The 22,689-nt window shown below is 39.1% G+C and overlaps 1 protein-coding gene across 1 annotated transcript in view; it reads left to right on the top strand.

Annotated features, from left to right (window-relative positions):
• The window catches only part of PTGER3 (prostaglandin E receptor 3), an 86,056-nt gene extending 64,674 nt beyond the window's left edge, over positions 1-21,382 (top strand). Inside the window, exons 3-4 of the mRNA XM_004603351.2 lie at positions 18,188-18,279; positions 21,294-21,382. Of these exons, the coding sequence (XP_004603408.2) occupies positions 18,188-18,279; positions 21,294-21,297 (96 nt within the window). The 3' untranslated portion in view covers positions 21,298-21,382. The remainder of the gene's footprint in view (positions 1-18,187; positions 18,280-21,293) is intronic.
• The last annotated feature ends 1,307 nt before the right edge of the window (positions 21,383-22,689 follow it).

The following is a 22,689-nucleotide window of genomic DNA, read 5'->3' as shown; positions in this document are numbered from 1 at the left end:
AAAACCAGAGATGATAATTCCTCATATTCCTTGTACTTAATCCCCTTTCAAAGCTATCCACAAGTGGATGCAATCCTTTTTAGCTCTGTTCACATGTTTCTTATATGGGGCATATCATATTCAATTCAGAGTACTCTACCTGAGTCTGGGCCCATAAATGAATATGAATCCTGGGCCCAAAAAGACTCCCCTTGCCCCAACACACACACACACACACACACACACACACACACACACACACACACACACACACACACACACACAAAGGAAGCAACGTAAACAATGTCTACACCTCAGAAATATTATTCTGTCCACATAAAGGCAGACTCTATATTAACTCATCCTTCCCAGCTTATTGGCTTCCATTTACAAAACCCAAAATTTGCATTATTTTTTTTAAAGAAACAACAATAAGAAATTTTAACTCTCCCTACATAAATTACACTGCCATCTCTATATTGCAGAAACACCCTCTCTTCTGTGTCTTGCAAGGGGAGGCCTGGAATGACATATAAGCACATAATACGGCACTCCAGTGCATGGGTCTAATATCAGAAAAATAAGAGAAGTTTTCTAAAGGAATAATTAGCAAGAGGATGTGGGTAGACAGATAGGGGAAAACATTTAGGACATAGGGAACAGTATGTACAGAATCCCTAAGGTTCCAGAAAGCACATCATTAAAGGAAGAGCAGGAAGGAAAGAATAGAATGGAATGTGAAATGTCAATAGGAGCCCTGTATGCCATGAAATAGATTTTGATTTTTGGAAGATAATGGGAAAATAGCAAGCAAGTTTATGAAGCATCTCTGGATGCGTGTTTATTTGTAATGAGATGCCATGTCATTTGTCCATTGATCTGTCACACCTGAGTGGAATAGGCAGGTTTTCTTTAACAACAACTGTGTTAAAGAAACCTATGTCATATGCTAGGCACTAAATGAGTAGGAGCATGCTTTATACTGATATTTTATCACCTGAATATTTATATATGTTGGATTTGAAAAGCTTTTTCCCAAAGGAGGGAGGACTGCTGTAGTCAGCCACAATATTTCCAAAATAGGACATAGATGGTCAAATTGTGATCATATTTCTAGAAAGTCTGTGTGACTATTCAAACTATTGAAAGTGCATCTGGTAGAAATCATTTCATAGAAGAAAAATTCTTCTTAAGCTGGTGTTAGCTACAGAGGCATGGTGATAGAAATGGCATTCAAGCCCCCAAACCCTTCTATTGCATATGACATTTCCTAAGCCCTGAGTGTTATTTTATATGCATTTTATTAAAGAATAGTGAATACTTTTTAGGCTCATCAAAACCCAGATTAATTTGTATCTGTTGTGTTACCTTTGCAGGAAGGTAGGATTTGAACTAGATCTTTTATTTTTATCTATTTGAAATCTTAGAGAAACACCTGGTAATGCTCAGAGTTTATACCTTTCTCTGAACTCAAGGATCACTCCTGGCAGGGCTTGGAAGCTGTATGGGTGCCATGGATTGAACCCGGGTAAACCACAAACAAGACAAGGTCCTTACCCACTGTCCTATTTCTTCAATCCCTGAACTAATTCTTGGGGGAAAAATTAGGCTGTGCAGATGGTTAAAAAAAAAGGAAGCACAAAGATAAATACAACAAGAGAGACAGTGTAGAGGATGAGTAAGAGGAAAATGAGTTGATTGGTTGATAGACATGGGAAAGGGGCCACTAAAGTAGAGATGATATCCCAACTCATTGCTTTATGTGACTATCTCTCCATTATTTAGTTCCTTTGGGAGATGATAAACGCAATACATCTCAGGGTACCTCAAGCAAGGAGAGGGTTTATTAAAAAAGAGCATTACAGCCTGCAGTATATATGTTAGAGGCTAAGTAAGAATCTAGAGAATCAATAATTGGGAGAAATAAGAATTTTATATTGGTCCTTCACCATCGCTGGACTGAACAATTCTCTGGTTAATCGTACACATGATACCAGTTCTTTCCCTTTAATGTCTATATGATTTCATAATTTTTATTTGTTAGAGTATATGCTTCCTCAAAGCTCTGATATTTCTGCTAACATCTTCATTTTCTCAATTCTTCAAATTTATTTTCTCAATAGAAGAAATCTCATGTTAACTCATTATTGTTTGACTGGAGATAACCTAGGTAACTGACTGGGTCATACCTTATTTTTGCATAATAAATGCAAACTTGAAATAAAACTTTATCCATTTGGATACGCTTGGGATGTACAAAGTCTTAGCATAAGTGGTATATTATTGATTCTTCAGTATGGGTTGTACACAGGAATTCTCTTGCAAGGGACTATAGGTGAGGCCAGATTAATGAATGATGCACCCAATGTAATAATACATTAATATCTTCTTTTATTGTGTATGAAGCAAGATTTTATTGAAACTTATTTAAGAAGATGTGGGGAAAGAAGCAGAAAAGTTTGTATGTTCAAGAGACAACAGAGATTTTTCCAAAACAGCAATAAGCAAGCAGAGAAGCATCAAAGCAAACCCATGAGATTCATGTTCAAAGGAGAACATAGGCTTGAAGAGCAAGCCTAAATCGATATATTTTAAGTACATACATTATGTTATTGTGTCAGGTACTTTATTTTCTATATACAGCCTCTTAATCCTATCAATCATCTATAGGTATTTGCTATCATTATCTCCATTTTACTGAGAAGAAAATTGAAACCCACCAAGTTTAAGTAGCATGGTCTAGCACACATTAAATAACTAGAGGAAAATCAGAATTATACAAAATCCATGATTGAGCATTGAGTAAACACACAAAAAGAAGGGGTCAGGGGCACCACACTGGGTACAGGACAGTGGCGCTCTATCTCTCCCGCCACCCAAGTTCGGTACTCTCCAGCCACTTCCCCCACCCTGGGGAGGTTGATGGCGATGATGAGGCAGGCGAAAGAAGGAACAAGGGCCAGGCTGGTTGGTCTCAGTTGCAGTTTATTCCAATCTCCTCTCTATACACTCTCGTCTCTCTCTCTCTGCTTTTTCCCTGAACCCCCTCTTACAGTCTCCTTAAATCCCCCAGCATGAGGGGTTAGGGCTTACACATAAGTGTGGTCACAATCAATAGGGGTAAAATTCTTTTCCTCAGGGGATGCTTCTTCTAGGACAGATTCTCTTTCAGCAGGACACTCACCCAATAGCAGAATCCCATGGGTGTGTTTCTCCTCTCCTTGTCCAACTAACATATAAGCATTCATAATATTAATATTTTGTATGGACACAGCAAGAGAGGCATTAAGCTTATAGAATTGCTCTCCTGGGGTCATCTCGATCTCAGACTAAAGTGCTCAGGCCAGATTAGTCTTTCCTATCCCTAGCAGGGTCCTACTCTCGTCATTGCTTTTGGATCATGATATGACATGTCCATGACCAAGCTCTTAACATATAGTTAAGCATTAGGCACTTTGGCCAGGCCCATCTCGATGCCAGGGTAGCACATAACTCACCTCTTGCCCTGGGTCCGTTCCATCCCTCGTCAGGACCCTGATTTTGGAGGTGCTAGGAAGTAAGGGCAGCTGAGGCTTAAGTCAAGAAAGCAGATGCCCGGGAGTGAATAATATTCAAAGCCAATTAAATCCCATGTTACAAAAGCATATTAACAACTGTCTTTCTTTGTCCATACAAAAAGGACATTGCTTTAGAGTAAACTATTCAAAAGACACGAGGAAAGGAGAAAGGCAATATTAACTTATAATACAAGTTTAGTGTCCTAGAAAGGTCTGACCTTACAAATTAACAGAGTCTGATTAGGGGAAAAGCTGATTAACTAGTTGGGGAAGAGAGCATAGACGTGGTTACAGATAGACAAAGGAATGGGAGTGACTTGGGAGCACCTTGATGGGCATGACCGATATACCTAAGTTCCTAGTGGCAAGGGGAACAGGATATACCCATGTTGTCTAGAATTGTTTAGAGATTATTACCAGATAAGCCCGAACTCTGTGGCAAGGGAGAAAGGACAAACCAATGATGTCCTACAGAGCATCTCTTTTATTCTCTGGCTAAATATGAGATTTTGAGGAGTGTATTATAGCAGAAAGTAAAGACAGAGAAATAACTTAGAGGACCAAGGACAGTGAGAGTGAATGTCTGATAAAGGAAGGCCTTAGATGCAGAATGGTAACAGAAGCATGTATTTTTCAGGAAGGAGAAAGAAAGAAGGAAAGAAAGGAAGGAAATAAGGAAGGAAGGAAAGGAAATGAAAGGAAAGGAAAGAAGGAAAGCAGGAAAGCAGGAAGGAAGGAAGGAAGGAAGGAAGGAAGGAAGGAAGGAAGGAAGGAAGGAAGGAAGGAAGGAAGGAAGGAAGGAAGGAAGGAAGGAAGGAAGAGAGAAAGAGAGAGAGAAAGAGAGAGAGAAAGGGGAAAATATCACTTGGATTTGGTGATAACTGAGAACAAAGATTTTGAAATAAACCCCCAGTGGGATGGAAAACATGCTTTCTTCATGAAAAACAATTAGTTATAAAAAGAAAAGGTTTCATAGCAGTGTGAACATGACTAATTGACCATTTGGATGTACAAATTTCTAAAGATTTTGTCAAGTTCTATAGAAGTAACTCAGATATTTCTTTCAGAGAAGTTATGCAGTCAGAAGTTTCCTGCATTCAGGTATTTTCCACAAAATATATGACCAGATTTTTAGGGCAATGAGAAACTCTTTTTTTTTCCCTTTCTTTTTTCTTTCATTTTCAGAAAGCACAGCCAACAATGCCCAAGGCTTACTCCTGGCTCTGCACTCAGGGATCACTCCTAGCAGTGCACAGAGGACCATGTAGGATACCAGGGATCAAACCCAGGTCAGCCACGTGCAAAGAAATCAACCAACCTACTGTACTATCTCTCTTAGTCCCTCATTTTTCATTTGCATAATATAGGTCAAATTTTAGAAGGAAAATTTCCCCCTCTCCCTGCATTTTATACTATTAAATAAAGATCCTGGCATGAAAGGCATTGTCACTGTTAGTGTTCAAACTTCTCAGAGTGTTCTGAGCTTGGGACAGGCATGACATCAGATGAGTCAGACAATGGACCAGGTATGGTAGAGGTGTGAGCCATATTTCAGAGGACCTAGATGCTGGAGAAACTCTTACAGCTGACAGAGCCTGTGATGGTAGCAGGCTAACATCACAGAGGAATTGGTAACATTTGACCCTTTATTCTGTGCTAGGTTTTTCACTACTAATCAGTTTATGATGTCACACTCACATTGTGTCAGATTTCAATTGGGTGTCAATTATGCCTACCCAGTTGCTCTCAGATCTGCTTAATTTTAGGTCAAAATCAAAATGTTCATTAGAGGCAGTGCTAGTATGTTTTCTCTGACTCTTGTTTATCCGATTCTATCTTTGTTTAGATTGCCCCCGCAACACCGTAACTCACTTGGTTTCCTTTTTCTCTACATTCTTAGGGCAGTCTACAGTCGTCTACACAAATGTGACAATACCAGTGTTAGTTTCATTTAAGGTCTATTCTTTACAGAAGATATTTTAATATATTAAAGGGAGACAGAGAAGTAACCCCTTTAATATCAAGACTCAAATAGAAGGATGAGTAGTGACATAGCCCAAACTATAGTGTAACTTTTGGGGACAGGAGGTCATATAGAAACAGAATCTGGAGACCACAGAGATAGTACAGGGACTAAGATACATGCCTTGCATGTGACCAACCTGCAGTTCCATCCCTGGCACCACACAGTTTACTGAGCACCACTGGGTGTGGTTTTGGAGGCCCCAGAACATTCCTGCCCCACCACCACCACCACCACCACAGGTGGCTCCTATAATTCCCCAGCACCACAGGGCCTGAGAATCTCTGGGTCCTCTGGCCCTTGCACTGAATCTATAGTATACTGGTCAAGAATTTCCCCTGGATGGGACTGGAGCGATAGCACAGTAGGTAGGGCATTTGCCTTGCACACAGTCAACCCAGGTTCATTCCCAGCATCCCACGTGGTCCCTCGAGCACCAGCAGGATTTATTCCTGAGTGCAGAGCCAGGAGTTAACCCCTGTGCATTGCTGGGTGTGACCTAAGAAGAAAAAAAAAGAGAGAGAATTTCCCCCTGGAGGCCCCTGAGCCTCTTGAACATCACGTAGGAAGTTCTCTTCTCCCCCAAAGAAACGAAAAGAAAAAAATTATAAAAACTGAATTTTTGGAGGAGAAAGCAGAGAGTGACACATGAGAGATTTTCACGTAGTTCCTACTCATTGTCCCATGGAGAGTCCTAAGAATTTTCATTACACAGGGAGAGACTGGGATCACCTTATCAGCATCTCTTAGGCAATTTGAACCTGGAGAAGAGAGCAAAGAAGAGAAGGAATTGCTTTGAAGAGTAAGAAGGATAAGCAGTCTCTTCTCATTGATAATGTGAAGTAGCAGAAACTTAACAGAACTAATGCCTCACACCAAGGTCGGCAAGTAAATAAGTACAGAAGATAAAGTGCCAGCTGTGTGTATTTCCCATTTTTCTGAGGGCTGCATATCTATACTTATCTGTAGAATAATTATATTTTGTGGAATAATTAACTAATTCTCTTTTACTTATCAGAAAGCAGTATTTTGATAGATAACAAATTAGGAGCCAAAAGCTTGCTTTCTAACCCTGGTTCTAGGTCTAGATTTGAACAAATCATTTAATTTTGCTCAGCTTCATTATTTTGTCATCAATGAAAAGGCAATGATGCCCATATTTTAGTTTTCCCTCTGCTTAGGTTCCTGAAACACTACTTTTAAAGAAAGTTTTTGTTAATAACTTTTATGCTCTAGCTGGTTCAAAAGTGGACCAAAGAGGGGCTGGAGCAATAGCACAGCGGGTAGGGTATTTGCCTTGCACTTGGCCAACCCAGGTTCGATTCCCAGCATCTCATATGGTCCCCTGAGTACCGCCAGGAGTGATTCCTGAGTGCAGAGCCAGGAGTAACCCCTGTGCATCTCCAGGTGTGACCCAAAAAGCAAAAAATTAAAAAAAAACAAAAAAAAGTGGACCAAAGAGACCAGAGAGATAGTATAGGGGTAAAAACACTTGCGACCGACCATGATTTAATCCCAACACCCCACAGGGTCTCCTGGAATTACCTCTGAGCAGTAGAGCTAGGAGAAGGCCTATGTATTACAAGGCATGCTCCTCCCAAGGGAAAAAAAAACAAAATAAAACCCCTCAAAACAATGAAATTGAGCCAAATTTACAGACTCACCATCGAGCTTATGAATGGTACAGATATCTGGAAGTTCAATCTTTGCAGATAACCAGCTTTATGACTATAGAAAATAACTTATATCCTCACTTGTGACTCAGTTGGATAACATGATTTCATGACTCATTTTAGCCTTCAGTTGTTTGGATTTTCTTACTGCTACACGATGTTTACCCACCCTCTTGGGGGCAGTTGGCATGGTGTCTCAAAAGAATCCCCCAGCTTTTAGGGTACTGAAAATTTAAATCAGTTAGATGACAAGAACTGCCACCAGGCTCTACTATGGAGTGTGATGTCCTTTCTCGATGCTTCAATTGTTTCCCTAATTGATCACAAATTCTCTCAATACAGAAATTAAGGAGCACATTACATTTTATTGCTGGATCAGGTGAAACTCATTTGGCATTAGAAGTTTGGTCTTGCTGATTTGCATTTCAATATTTAAAAATTATCTATATCCCCAAACACAACCTCTTTGAGTAGGTCAAATTCTGTCTCTTTGACTGATGTTTTACTTATTGTTTTGGCCATTGAATCCCTTTATATGTCAGGAAAATGTTTTTATTTTAGCCCTCATCAGAATGATTTGTTGATTTCAGATAATGATTTTCTTATATTTGTATAAAAGGAAGGGAACAAACTTACAGATATTATACCTCAATTGTAGTACAAGTAGTACACCTACTTAGTATATTAAGATACCAGAGATGAGAGTCAACACTAAGTTTCCAAGAGACAGGTATTTCTGTTATGAGGATGAAGTCCATTTACAGGGTGTGGGACAGAGGAAGCAGCCTAGAAAGCTATTAGCTTGTATTCTGTAGACAGACAGCCTGATCTGAATCTGACCTCTGCTACTTGCTTTAGTTACCCATGGGAGATTCTACAAAACATACTTAATCTTTATTAGTTTAGTTTCCTCCTGTGTGAAGTGTAAATCATAATACTGTCAATGTCAAGGAATAAAATGAATTAGTATTTGTAAAATGGTTAGAATGACTTTATAACTTGGCATTGTTATCGATTTATTTATTGGTTTTGAAGCCACACCCACACCTGTGCTCATATTTTGCTTGTGGTTCTAAACTGAATCACTCAAATAAATAAATAAATACATAAATAAATAAATAAGTAAATAAGTAAAATAAAATAAAATAAACAGAATCACTCCTGAAAGGCTCAGGGGACCAAATGAGTTGCCAGGGATAGGACCTAGGTTGGTCGCAGGCAAGCATCTAGTCCAAAGTAGTATCTTCAAGTTCCCCAGCATTGTTATTTAGGAGAAGAAACAGCAATAGCTAATATATTGCATGGAGAAAGATTTCATGGGGAAAGCAACTGTCACTGTCATCCCGTTGTTCATTGATTTGTTCCAGCGGGCACCAGGAACTTCTCTCATTGTGAGACTTATTGTTACTGTTTTTGGCATATCCAATACACCACAAGTAGCTTGCCAGGCTCTGCCGTGGGGGCACGATACTCTCGGTAGCTTGCCGGGCTCTCCTAGAGGGGTGGAAGAATCCAACACAGGCTGGCCACTCGAAAGGCGAATGCCCTACTGCTGTGCTATCGCTCCAGCCCTGGGAAAGCAAAGCAAAGATAAATTGATCCACCTTTATAGGAAAAAGGAGGGTCTGGCAGCCAATCACAAATGTTTGTGTATTATACTTCCTAAGATAGGAGAACCTAAGACTACTCAAAGTAGATGGAATAGGGCCAGGAATAGAAAGATAGAAGAAGGGGGCTGGAGCAATAGCACAGCGGGTAGGGCGTTTGTCTTGCTTGCGGCCAATCCGTGTTTGATTCCCAGCATCTAATGTGGTCCCCTGAGCACCGCCAGGGATGATTCCTGAGTGCAGAGCCAGGAGTGACCCTTGTGCATCACTGAGTGTGACCCAAAAAAAAAAGAAAAAAAGAAAAGAAAGATAGAAGAGGAAGGAGAGCTTTGGGATAAGATGCTCTATAATCAGCACACAGGTTATTAGAAATGATGGAAGGTTAAATAATTTTAGAATGGTTTTCTTGTTGTTCCTCAGGTACCTACTCAGTCTTTACAGCATAATAAAAATCTGGCTTTGAAACTCTGATGACAGCGGCAAGACCTTCCATGTTACTTGTTCATATGGCCTTTAGCCGGGTAGGAACAGGCAGTGAATGTGGAGAAATTAGTAAATTGATGCGGCTGAGCTGAAGGAACTCTAGTGACTTGCTTAAGAGTCACTATAGTCTTGTGGTGCAACTTGTAGTTCTGGAAAGTGCCTCGACCACAGTGTTCACCAGACACAGACAAAATGATTCAGTAATATAGGCATCAGGTACCTTCTGCCAAGCCACAGACAGTTCCGAGTCTCCAACAAGTCATGGTCACAAGACCAAACAACTGTATTAGATTTAGGTTTCAGTGAAGGGAGCATTCATGTCAGTCCTTCTATTGAAGTTGCCAAGAAAAATAACTTGCTTTAAAAAAAGTCAAATTGTAAAAGATAATGCACATGCATACACACACACACACTCGCCCAGAAAGCTATTTCTATGTTAACTAGAGTCTTTAAACATCCTGTGGACATGGTTTAATAGCAGAGCTATAAGCTTGATTAATACAAGGAAATGAGGATGTATGTTAAGCAGGAAAGTCTTTGAGCAGCACCAAAAGAATATTCATGGTAGCATGAGCTAAGATATCCAAAAGAACTTTCTTAGTATTGTTCATCCTGCACCCAGAAAAGCCCCATGCTTTGATCTGGATAAAGTTAATGTATTAAAGGAATCATGCATTAAATTGATGTCACGTTACTTATGGTTGGTTTTAATTTAATGTCTTCATCCTTTCCCCCCATCCACCCAAGGTAATTAATTATTAAAATATTGCTTCTTATTGTTGATTCAAAGTCCCCCAGACTAAAGCAATACAAGGCATCATTAATGGGAGTGAACTAGATTATTTTCAACAATACACACTGGAATGATAGCACAGCGGGTAGGGTGTTTGCTTGCACATGGCCGGGTTCGATTCCTCTGTCCCTCTAGGAGAGCCCAGCAAGTTACCGAGAGTATCCAGCCCGCATGACAGAGCCTGGCAAGTTACCCATGGCATATTCAATATGTCAAAAACAGTAACAACAAGTCTCACAATGGAGACGTTACTGGTGCCCGCTCGAGCAAATCGATGAACAACGGGATAACAGTGCAATAGTGCTACACCCTAATACACATCCTGCTCAAGTCCCAGCTAAACTTAACTTGCCAAGTATTTGCTTGGTTTTACATGCATATAATTGGAGTTTTAATTGGAACCACTTAGAGCCTGTATGTACACAGGATATGCCCATATTCATATTCTGCTTGTCTCATTACTCACTGTTCACCCTATGACCTTCAGAGAGTCACCTATTAACAGAATAAGACAGTTTTATTTCACCTTACCCCCACAAGCCCAAACCACTTGTCTAGAGATGGGATAAATTTGATGGGGTGGGAAAGGGGCCATTTCATGTTATACTCAGGGATTACTCCTGGCTCTGTTTCTTTTTATTTTTAATGAGTGATTTTTTTATTTTTTCTAAAATTGTTACAGTAGCCCTTCTAATTTTGGGAACCTCCGAAACAAAGCATAACAAATCCTTTACTGCTATCGTACTGTAAATAAATAATAGTAGTAACTATCTTCACTTCTTTACTATAGCGTAGATCTGAAATAGTAAGAATTTTATTTTTTTTTATTTTTTTTAATAAAATTATTTATTTTTAATTAATGAATCACCATGAGGGTACAGTTACGGATTTATACACATCTGTGCTTATGCTTCCCCCATACAAAGTTCGGGAACCCATCCCTTCACCAGTGCCCATATTCCACCACCAGTAAACTCAGCATCCCTCCCATCCTCCCCAATCCCATCTCCCCCCCACCCCACCCTGTCACTGTGGCAGGGCATTCCCTTCTGTTCTCTCCCTCTAATTAGCTATTGTGGTTTGCAATAAAGGTGTTGAGTGGCCACTGTGCTCAGTCTCTAGCCCTCATTCAGCCCAGCCGCAACTCCCTTCTCCCACATGGCCTTCGACTACATTATAGTTGGTGATCCCTTCTCTGGGTTGCCCTTTCCCCAGAATGTGAGGCCAGCCTCCTAGCCATGGAGTCAACCTCCTGGTAGTTGTTTCTACAATTCTTGGGTGTTAGTCTCCCACTCTGTTATTCTATATGTCATAGATGAGTGCAATCTTTCTATGTCTGTCTCTCTCTTTCTGACTCATTTCACTTAGCATGAAACTTTTCATGCCAATCCACTTAAATAAAAAATTTGTGACCTCCTTTTTTCTAACAGCTGCATAGTATTCCATTGTATAGATGTACCAAAGTTTCCTCAACCAGTCATCCGTTCTAGGGCATTCGGGTTTTTTCCAGATTCTGGCTATTGTAAACAGTGCTGCGATGAACATACATGTGCAGATGCCATTTCGATTATACTTTTTTGCCTCTCTGGGATATATTCCCAGCAGTGGTATTGCTGGGTCAAATGGGAGCTCAATTTCTAATTTTTTGAGAATCGTCCATATTGTTTTCCAGAAGGGCTGAACCAGTCGGCATTCCTACCAGCAGTGTAGAAGGGTCCCTTTCTCGCCACATCCTCTCCAACAGCGGTTGCTTTTGTTCTTTTGAATGTGTGCTAGTCTCTGTGGTGTGAGGTGGTATCTTGTGGTTGTTTTGATCTGCATCTCTCTGATGATTAGTGATGTAGAGCACTTTTTCATATGCCTTTTGGCCATTCGTATTTCTTCTTTGGTAAAGTTTCTGTTCATTTCTTCACCCCATTTTTTGATGGGGTTGGATGTTTTCTTCTTGTAGAGTTCAACCAGTGCTTTATATACCATTGATATCAACCCCTTATCTGATGGGTATTGTGTAAATATCCTTTCCCATTCTGTAGATAGTCTTTGGGTTCTGGTCACTGTATCTTTTGCGGTGCAAAAGCTTTTTAGTTTAATGTAGTCCCATTTGTTGATCTCTGTTTTTACTAGATTGCTTAGTTCTGTGTCACCTTTGAAGATACCTTTATCTTCAATATCGTGGAGGGTTTTGCCGACCTTGTCTTCAATGTACCTTATGGTTTGTGGTCTAATGTTGAGGTCTTTAATCCATTTTGATCTGACTTTTGTGCATGGTGTCAGGTCAAGGTCTACGCCCATTTTTTTGCATGTGGTTGTCCAGTTGTGCCAGCACCATTTGTTAAAGAGGCTTTCCTTGCTCCACTTCACATCTCTTGCTCCCTTATCAAAGATTAGATGATTATACATTTGGGGTTGTGTGTAAGGGTATTCCACCCTGTTCCATTGGTCTACAGCTCTGCCTTTGTTCCAGTACCATGCTGTTTTAATTGTTACTGCTTTGTAGTAAAGATTGAGGTTGGGGAGGGTGATACCTCCCATCGTCTTTTTCCCAAGAATTGTTTTAGCTATCCTTGGACGTTTGTTGTTCCATATGAATTTTAGGATTGCTTGATCCATTTCTTTGAAGAATGTCATGGGTATCCTTATAGGGATCGCATTTAATCTGTATAATGCTTTGGGGAGTATTGCCATTTTGACAACAGACCAGACAACCTTAAATGTTGAGGAGGGCTAGACAGATAGCATGTGGGGTGCTTGCCTTGCACGCAGCTAACACAGGTTCAATCCCAGCACCCTGTATGGTAATTGAAGCACCACCAGGAGTGATTCCCTATGCACAGACAGAGCCAGGAGTAACCCCTGAGCACTGCCAGGTACGATCCTGGCACTGTTTCTAGGGGATCAAACTGAGGCTTGATAAATCTAAAATTTCATTCTAATTCGCTTCTTCTTTGCTTTGGTTTCTCATTTCCTTACTGGTGTATCTTGAGAGCACAAGTCAGTTTCTTATACACAAATCTTTGACTCATGCTCTCTGTCTGGGTACAATTAGTCTAAAACAGTCCTTACCAGTCATTAATTCAAAAATGTATACTGAACCACTAAGTGCTTTCACCCTAGTCTAATGAGGAAAAGCACCCTATTCTAGTAAGGAAAAGGTTTATGCAGTTAGGTGGAACAGAACCAGAGAATGTCTCAAGATATTATTTAAGATTCTAGCATCTTAGAGCTGGATTGATAGCACAGCGAGTAGGGAGTTTGCCTTTCACGCAGTCGACCTGGGTTCAATTACCAGCATTCCATATGGTCCCCCAAGCACCACCAGGAGTAATTCGCACCATCAGGAGTAATTCCTGAGTTCATGAGCCTGGAATAACTCCTATTCAATGCTGACTGTGACCCAAAAAAGAAAAAAAAAGATTCTAGTATCTCAAATTATCTATGTCTAGAGTCAAGAGAAATATACAAACTTTAAACACATCAATGTACCTGATAAAGTGACATATGTTTAGTAGGTTCTTCTAAATGATAAAATATTTGGTCATTCCTGACTTTGTGCTGTTGACTACTATTGAGAAGAATCCAAATTTTGCTTAAAATTCTACATTTTATTCAGACTCATTATAATAAATCAGACTATGTGAGACTGAATAACTGAAAAAATGAAATATTATAAATACATGCAAATAGCACAAGCACTGTTATATTAATGTGACAGAAAGAATGATATTTTTCTAAGAAAATAAAAGACTAAACCAAGTAGTTAATTCTAGACAATGAAAGAGAAATATTTTAGAAATAAGGTTCAGCTAATTTCACAGGAATGGGTTGTGAAAGAACATTAAAGAATGAGTACTTTGTCTTTGAGGGATTAAAGAAAAATTTAAATGAAAAGAAACAGGATAAATAAGACTGGAAGTTCAGATTTAAGTCACTCAGTGGTATTTAGGTACTTATACCCTTAGGTACTTCAGAATTTTATCCTGTAGCAATGAAGAACCTTCAAAGATTATTAAGATTTTCCAAAGTTTGCTTAAGAAATTATATGGAAGTGTTAGAATAAAAGCTCTGATCAGAAACATTGATTAGACTTATATCCTGTTAAATAAAATATAATTTCCAAAGCACAATTTCTTAAAATTTTATTTAGTCACTAAATTTTATTTATGATTAGGCTTCATGCATACAATGGTCCAACACCAGTCCCTTCACTAGTGTCCACTTCCCTCCACAAATGCCCCCCCTTTCCTTCCCACACACCACCATGCCTCTGTGACAGACACTTTTTTCAATAACGTTTGACACTGTGGTTAACAGTATTGTTACTGATAGGGATTATATGTATAGCACTTTACACCTTCCAGCACCTACTGTTCCTCCCAGTTACCTACTTACCTCTACTATTGTCAAAGCAATATATATATATATACACATATATGCATATATATACATATATACACATATATACAGATGGGCTGGATATCAGATGGGCTGGATATGTAATGTGATTCAGAGACGACCACTGGACTAGAGCTGTTATCAACTGGATTCCACGGGACGTCAAAAAACCGTGTGGCCACCCACCAACAAGATGGTGAGACTTCTTCATCAAAACCCTGAATGAACCCTGAATGAACAGGCTCTTCCTGTTCCTGGAGAAAGCAGATATCACTGAGCTACGCTAGCACTCGACAGGGACAAATGGAGACGTTACTGGCACCCGCTCAAACAACTCAAAGATCAATGGGAAGACAAGTGATACAAATGATTGGAAGGGGGGGGGCGTTTCAAATCTGGCAGTGTTCAAGGCTTATTTCTGGCTCTGCACTCAGGAATTACTCCTGACAGTGCACAAACTTATTCATGATTAGATTTCATGCATACAATGTTCCAATACCAATCCTTCCACCAGTGTCTGCTTCCCTCCACCAGTGTCCCCAATTTCCCTCCCACACACCAGCCTGTCTCTATGAAAGGCACTATTCTTTCTTTTTTTTTTTTAACAACTTTTGGTACTGTGGTTTACTGTTACTGATAGAGTTGCATGTATTGAACTTTACCACCTTTCAGCACCGCCTCTTCCAGTTAACCACTTTCCTCCACCACTGTTAAAGCACAATATTTTGAAGGTGGGCGTGGGACTGGGGGCATTCACACCTAGCAATGCTCAAGGCTTATTCCTGGCTCTTCAGGAATTACTCCTAGAAGTGCTCAGGGGACTACATGCAATGCTGGTGATCAAAAACCTGGGCCGGTAGCATGCATATCAAGTGCCCTACCTGCTGTGTTACCTGCAGCCCCATGGCACAATAAGTTTTAAGTCAACATAATATCAGTTTCATATAGTACAAACTAATATGAAAGTTAAGAAGAATAAAAGGTGGGGCTGGAGCAATAGCACAGCAGGTAGGGTGTTTGCCTTGCACGCGGCCGACCCGGGTTCAATTCCCAGCATCCCATATGGTCCCCTGAGCACCACCAGGAGTAATTCCTAACTGCAGAGCCAGGAGTAACCCCTGTGCATCGCAAGGTATGACCCAAAAAGCAAAAAAAAAAAAAAAAAAAAAAAAGAATAAAAGGAAGAATCTAAATAGTGGTGCAAAGGTTAAACAGAAGTATCATGGAAGAGATTCATAAAAAAATATTAACAGCATGCCATTAATGATCTACTGATTGCAGTGTCTGAGTAACACTGTAACACTGTCCTCCCATTGTTCATCGATTTGCTCGAGCAGGCACCAGTAACATTTCCATTGTGAGACTTGCTGTTACTGTTTTTGGCATATCAAATACACCGCAGTAGCTTGTCAGGCTCTGCTGTGCTGGCGGGATACTCTCAGTAGCTTGCCAGGCTCTCCGAGAGGGACGGAGGAATCAAACCCATCCCTCTCGGAGGCTGTATGCAAGACAAACGCCCTACCTACGGTGCTATTGTTCCAGTCCAGTGTCTGGGTAAACCACAGAAATTAGATGAGATAGTGAAGCTGTTGAGATTCTTAGTGAGACTGACAGAAGTGAAGCAAGTAGAATATCCACACTGATAATAGGGTTGTGGGAGGGAAAAAAGTGGAGAAGACAAGAGGGAGCCACACCAAGCCATTGAACTTCTGTTTCTGCAGGGTGCCTTTGCAGTGCCTTGTACTTTAATTCCTTCTTTTTCTGCTCCTTGACATTGGAGAGGCACATGCTATCCAAAGTCCCACAGTTACATCTGATGCTCAAGTTGATCCAATAGTGCAACACAAGTATATTTACTTAGTTAAAACAGGTCTCTAAACAAGAGTCTAAGTATCCTGGCAGAAAAAGAAATTTTGTCGGTGTCTAGAACAGAAACATTCTGACTAAATTGTTTTTATTTTGAGCTGGGCCTCCCAAATGGGGTTCAGGCACCGGAGAGGGCTCCATTGGAGACTCTCTCTAACCAGGCCAGTGGTTCAATGCAAGGGCCTCAGGATGTAACGTGTGTCAGGCCCTGTGACCTCCAGGACTACACCTGGATGACCAGGGGACCTTGTATGTTTGGAATGAAACCAGGGTCAAAGCATATGTAAGGCATGGACTCTAATGGCTATGTTATCTTCTGTCCCACTAACTAGATTTTTTTTTCATATATCATAGAAAGGCATTTTCCAATAGGGACAAAATCTTTAGAGAATAAATTAGAAAATCTGTTTTTACCACTTTTTCCACTCTGATCACTTTTCAGTAACAATATTTCTATAAAAAGTCTCTATCAACCAAGCTTTTCCTGTTAGTTCTAAAATAGATATTGGCCAAGGGGTAATTTCTACTGCATAAAACACAAGTTATTTTATTGTCCTTTAAATAACACTGACCTCCAAAAATAGAAATGATCTCTTTGCTTTGCATAGTCAAAATTGGAGAATAACGTGTCTGTAGGGATGTCTTATGAAATGTCATACCATTTGGGATGGGTTTGCTTTTTAAGATGACCTTATCCAGGGATAGGAATGGAGCTCATGTTTGAGACCTTGGGTCGAATCTTTGAAAGTACCAAAAAAAAGAAAAGAAAGAAAGAGAAAGATCTTAACTAAACTTTTGAGAAACAAGGTCTCTAGAAATTGAATTAAAAAGTCTAAGAAAACACGTCCTTTCATTTCTTTCTAATTATTTTTGTCAGAATTAATTTTATTCTATTATAAGTGGATTTCTGAGAATTATATAAAAGAGTTCTTAGTATTCTTTATAGTAGCTAATGAATATAAACTATTATTTAGACGACAGAGGATTGATCAGGATGCATGTGTCAGGCACTGTAGTACTTTCTGGAGACATAATGATAAGCAAAACAAGGCATGGTTTCTGCGTTTATGGAGTATGTAGACTAGAAATAATGATAAATAAATGATTAATCTCACAAATAGCTATGTGCTCCCCATTATTTTCACAGAAAATAGTGGGCATCATACAACGGGAGACCTATTCCTACTCAACCAGAGATTTGCTAAGAAAATGATATACAAAGTTAAGATCTGCAGAGGTTTAGGTGAAAGAATAGGACAGTTCCTTAGGCAGAAGCAGCATCCAGTGCAAAGGGCCTTAGGTAAGAAGCAGGAAATGACACTGTTTACAATATGCAAAGATGGTCAGCATAGAATACAAGAGTTACAGGGATGTATTAAAACCAGAGGCTAGGTCAGACTGGACCTGTGAGATCATGTTCACAGGTCTGGTCTTTATCATAGGAGCAACAGGAACTCAATGAAAGTGGGAGAGTGGGAAAATTAGATTAACTGACACCAATTACTTTCAGTCGCTGAGTTTTCATTCCACAGAGAGCAAGGGAAGTGATAAATGCCCTAGGGATTTAGAAGTCAAATGAGGTAAGTCCTATTCTCAGGTAACATCTGGTATAAAATATGGGAGCAACTAAGAGTGTGATTGAAGCATGGAGGCAAGAAGGTGATGATCTAAAAATCTTGATTAACTTGATGTCAGTGTATCCTGATATATACATTTTGTTTGGGTTTACTTTAGGTTGTTCACAGGAGTGTCATCTGACAAAATGGAACTGTAGCCCATGATTCTCTCCACTAAACCCCTCTGTCTGTTCACAGATCAGGCACCACAAAAACAACTACGCATCCAGTTCCATCTCCTTACCGCACCAGTGCTCCTCAACCTTGATGTGGAGTGAACATTTGGAAAGGTGAGATTTAGAAGCTGACCGGAGGACAGCATCAACTTCCTCCATCTCTTTATTCTGACCTGACTTCACGCTGAGAATAGCTCTAAGAATTCAAATGTAAATTAAGCATATTCACTGGATTAAGGAGGACAAGATTTCTTAAAGGAGCTATCATCTTCACAACTTCATTGATATATGTTCTAACTAAGAGATTTTATTATTGGCTCTAGTCTGACTTTATGACTGATCAGCTCTCATACCATGAAAGAACTTGCATGTTTTTTCACAGAACTATCCCCAAGGCTATTTTACTTAGTTTTAGTTTGCTTTAAATTTTTAATTGTTTTATTTTAGGTACTGTGATTTACAATACTGTTAATAATAGGGTTTCATGCATACAGCATTCTAACACCAGAACCTCTTCATAGTTACTATTTTAGGACTAGCTTCCCTTGTTTTAAACATTCAAATGGTCTCTATTTGAATTTAGTGTGATCTCCGTTTGGTTGGCTGTCACATTCTAACTTATTTTTTTGATTATATTCATTTTGTTCAAATGCATATTTCCATAAACAAACAGTCTAGAAAGCAGAATATGTCAAATTTGATGGATGGTTGGTCATGTTAAATTTCAGCATTTGATTCTTCAAAAACCTCTTTTCAATATTTCTGGTAATAACTGCAGGTTAATATTGTTCCGGGAGTTACTGCATTCTGTGATCTTTTATTAACAAGAGAAAGGGAAAAATTTTATTCTTTTTCTCAAAGATGGCACTCTTGATTTTTCAGATATGTGAATTTTCATTTTAGCAGAAAGTCCACTTGTTCATTTTGTTTTATATTCCTGAACTATGTCAGCTCTAATAATTTCTCTTCTCAGCACAAGTTATAAAGGATATGGACATTCAAGCAACCCAATTTCCTTGACCATTGGTTCTTTGATGGCTGAAATAGAACCATCACTTTTGCATTAGGGAAAGATCTAACTGTGGTTTTTGATGGCAATCAAATGTGTAATTATGATGAAAGGACAAGAATAAACTGATTCTGGAATAGAGTTTAAAAATCCAAAAGACCAACAAAATATTGGCAGACTCAATTCAGCTTTATGAGACTATATACTCTGCCAAATATGTGTATCGAATGCAAGATTCACACATACTGCTTTCCTATAGTAGAGTCTCGTGCAAGGAGAGCAACTGGGAAAAGGGCAGTATCCAGCTCCCATCTCTATCAGTAGGAGCATTCTAATTTCCTTTTAATGTTTCAAAGTAAATTTTATTATAGTTTCCTCAAATCTTATTATACTTTACCCCATTGTAAAAAGAGGCCAATCTCTATAGAAACCTTTGTTAGGGGCGGCAGATCTCTGCCCGGGGGAGGCTCGGAGAGACAAAAGAACAAAACCAAGACAACTCTTTCTGCAAATGCATGGGGTTTATTTAAGCCAATATAGCTATATTGGGACCTTCAATTGTGCCTCAATAGCGTGGCATAACCGAAGGCCCCAAACTCAAAAAGCTAGCTGTTTTTATACCCTTTTGGGGGAGAAATGAAAATCTCACATATCAAAGGGAATCACATAGGTCACTTAATTTGCATATCTAAACATTTGTTGACAAATGAAAATCTCACATATCAAAGGGGATCACACATAGGTCACTTTATTTGCATATCTAAACATTTGATGACTGTTAACTATTTTCCTGCAAATGTTTGCCTATAGTTCCTAGGGCAGTTTGTTGGCCCATTTGGTGACAGAGTCCTACCCAGGGGTAGGTCCTGAAGACGTCTTTCAAAGCAGTCAAGTAGTTACAAAGGGCAACTTCAACGGTTAACCCTTAACCTGCCCTTCAGTTCTTGACTCTTAACTTGCCCTCCTCTTCACCTTCAGTACATGAACTTAGAAAGAAATACTAGTTACTTTACTTGCATTACTCAAAAAGAGCCCAGCCTTATCTTAGTATATTTCCTTCTCTTCCTTTTTTCGCAATTTCCTTGATTCTGTTTACATGATCATGCCAAAATTATACGTACATGACTGAATTTTAATATTCAGGACTATTTGGCAACTTGTTTAAAATAATGTTAATGTTTATATAGTAATCGAATGACAGGATCCACTGTAGCTTATATAATCATGATTGTTTAAATCTTGCACTATGATAAATAGAACTATAACACCATGCTGACTGAATTTTAAACAATCATGCTTATATAAAGTTTGAGTGCACTTTGTGTATGTATAGGGGTGGATGGTCAGGATTTGGGCATCCAACAGTGCTCAAGACTTATTCCTGCATCTGGGCTCAGGGATGACTATTGGTAGTGTTTGGGGAACCACATGCAGAGTCAAACCAGGTTTGATGACAAGGCAAGCACTTTAGTTACTATTCTATCTCTCTGGCCCTTCTAGAAGTATACTTTAAGAAGCAAATAGTATGCACACATGTAATATTCTTTAAAGACTATACAATTTCACTGTTTCCCAGAGAATTACAGAAATTTAAAACTTCAATATCAATGTGTGAGGATCTATGTTTTACTTCACCCTAACTAGAACTGTATATCTTTTTTTCCTATTTGTATTAGGCCACACCAGGCTATGCTCAGGGCTTCAAACACGGAGTTTGAACCCCGGTACCCATGACCCCTCAGCCAGCCTCAAATATCTCTCAAATATCCTAAGTGGCCCCAAACACCATAAAATGTGGTACAGGTGCTGCCTCCCACCAAACTGACCCAAACCACATTGCCTGCCTGAGCACAGTCAGGCTGTCACTGACAGCTAAATATGGTTGGGAGAGACCCCGGAGTCTCCAAGCACTTTGGGAACCTCCTCCACTAGCAGGTGACATATTCAGCATTACTAAATTATCTGCAGGCATAACTGAGTTATTTAAATTTTTTAAACTTTTAAACACATAAATAATTGCTTCAGAAGGCGAATACTTGAATGTCTGTATTTATATCATACCAACAAAGAAAGTATCCTTATCCATGCTTATTACATCTTTCCCTTTCTATTCTAACAGATAATGAAAGAATGAAGTTGGACTTCTGCCCCACCTCCAGTTTCCTGTAATCCTTCCTTCCCGAATCGGTGCATTTCTTCCCAACTAAGAAGGGGAGTTTTATATTTTAATTTGGATTCTTCATGTTTATTGTTTTTATTTTAATGGATTTTTTTTCTTGTATATACTAGTCTCTAAGACCAGATTTAATCTGTGTCTCTGGGTGTTCAATTAGTTTCTTAGAATGGAATTTAAGTACATGTTTAAGAAATTGAACAGAATTTCGTAGATGATGACTGGTGGAGAAAGAGAAAAAGAAAAACCCATCTTTCAGGAATCTTTGTCCAACTTCAAACCTTTATCTCAATTATCAACGGATGTGGACATCTTTTATTTTATGATAGTTTTGATTTTATATTATCACTTGTCATCATCACTGTCATCCCGTTGATCTTCGATTTGCTCGAGCAGGCACCAGTAATGTCTCCATTCATCCCTGTTGCGTGCTAGTGTAGCCCAATGGTATCTGCTCGCTCCAGGAACACAAAGAACCTCAAACTGTTCGTTCAGAGTTTTGACGAAGAAGTCTGACCATCTCGTAGGTGGGCGGCCACATGGTCTTTTGACGTCCTGTGGGATCCAGTCGGTGATTTCATATTATAAATTTGAAAAATAAGTGTAAGTTTTTGACAGTAAAAAGTTAACATAATGAGAGAACTTAATAAACAATACAAAAACTTATTAAACTAGAAAGAATATTTATGCAAACATGATTAATATTTGAAGAGGCTGTGATCCCTCTGCTTTTAATTTGGAACTAAAAGTTCCTATACCTGTGTTCTGATTATGTACCTTTAATGACTCAGCAATCAACATAATTGTGATCTGTCTTCGAAGTCTGAAAGCAGTGTTGTAGCTAAGGGTTGCCTTGGAGTGCCAAACGGTGGGCCTAAAGAAATAAAAATTGTAAGCACAGTCTCCTAATTCATCACTATCAGCTCAGAATTTCTTAAGAAAATTTTTTTCTTGGGTGAAATGCAAGAAGAAGGCAAAATTAATAAGTGATGGCTATGAAATAATCACTTTTTAATGGAATAAAACGATGAATTTTGTTTGAAGTACAAGATCTTGTGGGGTTTAAACAAATATTTTAAGTAAACTGTTACCTTTCAGACAATATACCTCTAGTTAATTAGAATTTCAATCAACTTTCTCTGGCCATTTTCCTCCCCTCTTCTTCCTCTGTTTCCTTTCCTAACTACATTCAATATGTGTTTTGTTTTTGTTTTTATTGTACTTTCTTTTTAAACATTGTGTTGTCATATCTACAAGAACATTTTGGAAAGAGAAGCAAGTTTTCAGCAGTTTTGTTGAAAATTCTGACTCCATTAGCAATTCTATCAAATAGATTAGTCTG

Source organism: Sorex araneus, chromosome 5, assembly GCF_027595985.1.
Source record: "Sorex araneus isolate mSorAra2 chromosome 5, mSorAra2.pri, whole genome shotgun sequence".
In the NCBI taxonomy this organism is placed as follows: Eukaryota; Metazoa; Chordata; class Mammalia; order Eulipotyphla; family Soricidae; genus Sorex; species Sorex araneus.
This window is presented reverse-complemented; position numbering and strand designations above follow the sequence as displayed.